Source organism: Corylus avellana, chromosome ca3 (assembly GCF_901000735.1).
Source record: "Corylus avellana chromosome ca3, CavTom2PMs-1.0".
NCBI lineage: Eukaryota > Viridiplantae > Streptophyta > Magnoliopsida > Fagales > Betulaceae > Corylus > Corylus avellana.
The window spans coordinates 3,087,719-3,093,718 of record NC_081543.1 but is presented as its reverse complement, the minus strand read 5'-3'; the positions used below and the strand labels follow the sequence as shown (position 1 = coordinate 3,093,718).

The 6,000-nt window shown below is 38.4% G+C and overlaps 1 protein-coding gene across 1 annotated transcript; it reads right to left on the bottom strand.

Moving 5' to 3' along the window:
- Nucleotides 1–439: 439 nt before the first annotated feature.
- On the bottom strand, nt 440–5,818 carry LOC132176144 (HIPL1 protein). The gene is made up of 7 exons (XM_059588273.1): nt 4,905–5,818; nt 4,591–4,748; nt 3,339–4,136; nt 3,044–3,260; nt 2,653–2,831; nt 1,292–1,533; nt 440–998 (listed from the first exon to the last, which is right to left on the bottom strand). The coding sequence occupies exons 1-7, from the start codon at nt 4,993–4,995 to the stop codon at nt 590–592; spliced, it is 2,094 nt and encodes a 697-aa protein (XP_059444256.1). The 5' UTR covers nt 4,996–5,818; the 3' UTR covers nt 440–589.
- Between the last annotated feature and the right edge of the window lie 182 nt (nt 5,819–6,000).

The window sequence follows — 6,000 nt, the reverse complement described above, 5'->3', positions numbered from 1 at the left end:
TGTTTGATTTTTATTTTAGCATCTATGATTTGTAACCTCGTAGCTTCGGCTATAATTTTTCAGAGCTTTTTGCTCTATGATGTAAGAGCGTTATACTCGTGATCCTTCTTCAATAAGACTGGAATTTTATCAACAAAAAAAAAAAAAACCGCTAGCCGCCTATATATATATGAAACAATGTCGTTTTTGTGCTTAAAATTTTAAATATATATAAAAATGTATAAAAAATCTAGAAACAATATCGTATGTAGTATGATATTATCGTATTACCATATGAACGACATTATTTATTTATTTTTTTTGGTTTTGCACTCTACTAACCACTAACTGCTGGTTAACCGCCTAAGCAGTTATGGTTAGCGGTTTTAGTCAATAACTGCTAAAAAGTTATCATCTTTTCTTCATGCTCTGCAATTTTGCACAATTGAAATACAAAGTATTAAACTCATCTAAAAGCAACTTGAATTCACTTTATTAGTCATGGTGTAAACTAAAGAGAAAAAGGAAAGGTTAAGTAATACAAAAGTCTCACGCCATTACAACAAAACACCCTCTCTATACTGTCTACATGGCATGCAGAGGATGCAATCTACTGCACAAAACCCAGCAGAAGCAGCAAGAACGAAGAGAATAGGAGCACAAAATTGTTAAATGGGTTAGTCAACTGGCTTGCAGGAGATTTAGCGGGAGAAGGACCTGGGCCAGGGCTTCCAACAGTAGTGACATTTTCCTTTGAGCAAGTGTAGTTACAACGGCTAGATCGAACAACTCTGTACACACCACTGCTGGAAAGGATAAAAACATCCTTGCGGTTGTCCTCCCCGAATGAGAAAATATAACCTAAAGCTGGAAGAGAAGTTCCTGGCACAGAGCTACAATGTAGGGGGGAGTCACTTGCACAGCTGAAAGGAATTTCACTGCTGGTAAAGTTTCCACTGTTTTCTGGATTCTCGGTGCCAGCCCATAGGGCAGTTGCATACAAATCTGCGTAGAGGTACCTGAAAATTGAGATCCAGTGACTTGTTAGGAATGATCAATAGTATTGCAAATGTCATAATGGCAGTCCCCAGAAAGAATCTTCATTCTATTTTGGTTGATGATTAATATTTTTTTGTCTTTGACAGTGTCATTACTCTTAGGAGGATTTTCAACTTGTCATATCTAGAAAGAATGACTACATGCAGAGACGGACAAATTATAAAGTTATTGTCTTAATGCTTTGGCCCTCATAAGAATTCTTGGTTCTGTCCCTGACTAGTTGTAAGAGAAAGATGAAAAAAAGGTTAATTACCTTCCATACATGCAAGGATCAGTCATAGACCGATAGAAATAGCCCCCTGTGATTGATGCTGATCCTTCTTTCTTATTTACATCAGAGTGGGAATATCCCATTACAGGAAATATTGGGCTTATGGAACTTGAAGATGTATTTCCACCAGGCGACTCTGGAGGAATGTAAGGAAGGGGCCCCTCATAAACTCGCCAACCATAGTTTCCATCCTTGGTGATCATATCCACCTCTTCATATCGATCCTGTAGGCGAAAGAAAATGTCAAACATGTTCAGAAATTAGTGGTGATTTCTTGTGCTGTTCCTTATTGCGAGGCCTTTGAGGAACAGGCGAGTAAAAAATGAAACAAAGATGCATAAGCTTAATCATAGAAGAAAGAAGTGAAGCAACCCGTGAAATTTGAAATGCCCCTACTTTAAATCACTATAAATTCTGTTTTAAACACAATGGACTCACTTCAATTCTACCTAGAACCCAATGGATTACAGATTTATGGGCAACCAAATGCCCACTAGAGGATACAAAAAAGATAAGAAATTGCTAAGATCATAGTAACAGCATTAAGCAATCCTATAGATGAGAGTAAGGCATGTTCTGCAGGCAGTGAAATCAATCAAGGGTATTTTTTTTTTACAAAAAAAGCCAGTTGCAAAAGAATAGCTCCACTGGTGGAGTGAAAGGCCAAGCAGGGGATTTGCAAAATTTTATCTACTTTTCCTTGGTTCCAAAAGGTTTCTCTCCATTGCACATTTAATCAAAAAAATATTTGAATATTTTGAGTGACAAGTTTAATATAAAAAGGTTTCTCAAAGATACATATGTTGCTATGTTGCTTACTAGATAATTAAAGAATGATTGACATATAACACGTGGGTGAACATGAAGAAAGAAACTTCGGTCTATTGGAGTTCTTTTAGTTGCAGAATCATAGTTGCTTTATGGGCTGCTGTTTTTGCTAAAGAGCTGGGGTGGCACAAGGTGAAACTGGAAGGTTACGTTTTACAAGTGGTGCAGGCATTACGTAAGGATGACCAAAATTGGTGCCGCTATGGCTAATTAATTGACAATGTCCATATAGTGCTAAAGGCATTTCATTGGTGGGGGGTCTCATATCAGAAGGGAAGCAAACGGAGCGACCAGCTAAAGCATCCTTCCTGCACTTGGAGTGTACTAAGAAAGCTCCTCAGTATATTAATGACATTGTAGTAGTTGAATGTATTGTTCAAGTTTTTTCTCATCAATGAATTAAATGTGAGACTGATTTTTTTTTTTTTTTTGAAAAAAAAGCAGGCTGTACAGGTTAAATATTGGTAGCACAGTAACGTCCTGTTAAAGACTGTATGAAGGGAAATTTCTCAAACCTGCCCAACATCTGCACACATGAAGTAGGAAGGCCTTTCTGAATCAAAACTACAGCGCCAAGGATTTCTTAATCCATAAGCCCATATTTCAGGCTGCAATTGTGTGTCTTCCTTGTAAGGATTATCTTTTGGGATGGAATAATTTCCCCAAAGACCAAGTTGATTAATTTCTTCTGTACCTAAAAAAGACATTACAAGGGACAAGAGTGAGACAAAAATGGTGAACTACTAGAACTACGGAAGTAAACCAGGCCCCTGAGAAAGGAAAAGTCATGTCTAGGACCACCATATATATAGTCTGATTTCAAATATGAAAAAGGCAGCAGATTGGTTTTAGTAACAGAAATCAATTAACAAGCTATATGCACAAAAATTCTTTGCCGATACTCACTTGGCATGTTATTTACATCAAGCCTCATAATCTTCCCAAGCAATGATTTCTTGTTTTGGGCAAAATTGTAAGGATCACCTACACCACCACCATCTCCCATCATGAAGTATAAATACCCATCTGCAGGTCCAAAGAGTATCTGCCCTCCATGATGAGATGTAAATGGAAGGCCCATTGTAAATATCCTCCTCACTTCTGTTGGTTTGGCACTTGTTGCCTGGAAAAAGATCGAGAGTCATTCAGAACCATTTGGGATTAATTACCGACTGAAAAGTTTTGAGTGCAGAGACTGTACCAAAGAAGGCTGGGATGAGGTACCATTAACAGTATACTCTGCAATAACACTCTGGTATTGGCATGGCTGGGCACCATTTTCAGGTGTTAGCTGTGAAGGATCACAATTAACGTCTGAGTTACATGAACATCTTCCTGTACATCCTGGCCACTTAACCTTATCACAATTGAAGGAAGCAAAGAATCGCCCATTTTGTGCAAAGTTCGGATGAAATGCTATACCCATCATTCCAAATTGAGTATCCAAATATACTTCATCAGTTAGGTCTACAAATGGATTGGATTCATCAAGGTGCAATGTGCCTCCCACTCCCTGATCAGGAATAGTTGCCAACCAAATCTTTCCTTGTTGGTTAGCAAAAAATGCACGGTTTGACCCATCAGGATGAGCAACCATGTTAAGGAAAGATCCATTCCCTATTTTCTCAAGGCACAGGCCATGTGGGGCGCTAGGAGTTCCAGTGTTATTTAGTATAACAGGTTGACCATCAAAACATACTGATCCATCCATGGACGCTCCACCAAATGCATTGCAGAAATCAGTTTTTGACTGCCAGTATTCAGTCAATTTGCTAACATTGGAATTGATTGGTAACCCAGCTTGACCTTTTAGTGAAGGGGCAAAGGGTGAATTTAAGAAAGACACGTTTTGGCATGTATCCCACACACTGGAGCAGAAGTTATTGGCTGCTTGCCTAGATTGGGAAGAATTTGCTGAAACAGTGGAGTTGCAAAGTACAGGAACTGGCCGGGGTGTAGAATCAACTGTAAAGAGCTCAGCCGAAAATGGATCGCATCTCTATAAGCCACAGTAACAAAGGAATGAAGCACATCATAAATATCCGTTTCAAAAGAAAATGATTGACACATATGGCAACAAAGAGAAGATTCACAGGAAAATCAATTAGCATATTTACTTGCGTATTTGTTTTGCAATAAGTATGACTTTATTATGGATGACAACTTCTATTCTTTTTCTTCTTATTTTTTTTGGATAAGTGACTTCTTCTATTCATCCAAATGACAACTTATAAATTGCACATGAAACTGAAACAGATAGATCAATGACAAAGGGTTATGAAGAAAACAACTTCTAAATAGGAGCAGTATGTATTTAGGATGAAATGTGAGACATTTTATCAATAGAAGGCCAGATACATCCCGCTCGGCTTCCACAAAATTCTAAAAATCACCATCTAAAGAGCATTAACAAGCATAATTTTATTTATTTTTTAATCAAAAGAACTTCTTACCGCGCAAAGTATTGATGTCATAATAGAAGCACAACTAGGATCAGAGATTTTCATTGCTTGGAATTGCTTCTGTAATTGTAAATCTTCTGTTGAGTTGCAGCAGGTGCTCCCATTGTAAGGACAAAACTTCAGTGTGGTGTTCAGGGTAAACGGTGCCACTAAACCAATTAAACCAGTAGAAATGACAAGTCAATTCAGAATTGAGATAGATACTTAAATTTAAGGCACTGAAATTAGAAATTAGAAATTGAAGCCTAAGAAAAAGAGAGAGAGAGAGAAAAAAAAAAAAAAAAAGCTGCGAGAGCGAAACCCACTTGAATCTATGCATAAAGGACTTGAAAAGGAAGGATCAAAAAGCAGCAGCAAGCTACAAAACAGGAGGGTACTGGCAAGAACGCGTGCCATCTCAGCGAACAGAGAGAGAAAAAGAAGAAGCAGATATTCTTCTATAACATCTCTCTCTCGAATCTGTCGCAGGAGAGTCTAAAGCACCAATAGTACGGGACTAACTTCCAGGAATCAATGGAGATTATATACGAAGAGAAGACTCTCTGGCAGTTGAACGTGAATACGTGATGCCCATTTCAAATTATCTATCTTTCAGTAAACGTCTACCATTGGCCCACCTTCATCTTCTATCTGTCTCTCTTGAATATCCAACTTATTTATTTCAGCTGAAGGGTCTTCATTTTCAGCTCTCTCTCTCTCTCTGTGGCGACTGCAGATTCCAGAAGAAAAGTTCCTTTAAATCCCCCCTCTCTCACTCAAAGCCTTTTGACAGATTTCTTTTCTACTCCGTGAAAAGAAGAATACCCTTTAAATTAAGGATTTGATGGAGCAACTGGGTCCAGAAAAGGATTGAGGCAGCAACTGGAACGGTGTATACAGTTGACTTTCACAAATTCTTTATTCAGAATACTTAAAGTTCCATGGGGGTAGTTAGAAAGAAACCCACTGGCTTTCTCACAAACACAACTTGGACAGATGTTGGTTGGTTCAGAATGTGTCCTGCGGGCACATTGATTGCCCTCGTGGATCCAATGTTTCGGACCAAAACCAGAAGACAAGCCTAAAAACATGACTAATATTCAAATATGAATGAACACCCACTTGCGTTTCCATTAGATGGTGACCACGACATTTACAGCATGACAACCGAACAAAGATTTGATTAGATATATTGAAGCTTTAACTACAAATAGAGCTCATCTAGATAACTATAAGAGAAGAGACACCACTGTTAGGTGTGACTTGCCACCCATCACACGTGGGCCCCACTAGTTCTCTACTCCTTTTGGGTTTAGGAGACTTTTGTCCAAGTTTGTTTTGGAGTCCTTCTCCTATGTGTAATTAGACTCCTTGTTTGACTTATAGTAGGAGTCCTAGACCAATATGTAAAAGGAGAGTTAA

Excerpts from the sequence above, each read along its gene's own strand:
- LOC132176144 (XM_059588273.1), bottom strand. The coding sequence starts at position 4,995 with ATGGCACGCGTTCTTGCCAGTACCCTCCTGTTTTGTAGCTTGCTGCTG. Across the intron at positions 4,749-4,904 it reads TCCTTTATGCATAGATTCAA|TGGCACCGTTTACCCTGAAC; the intron begins GTGGGTTTCGCT and ends TAATTGGTTTAG. Across the intron at positions 2,832-3,043 it reads TGATGTAAATAACATGCCAA|GTACAGAAGAAATTAATCAA; the intron begins GTGAGTATCGGC and ends TGTCTTTTTTAG.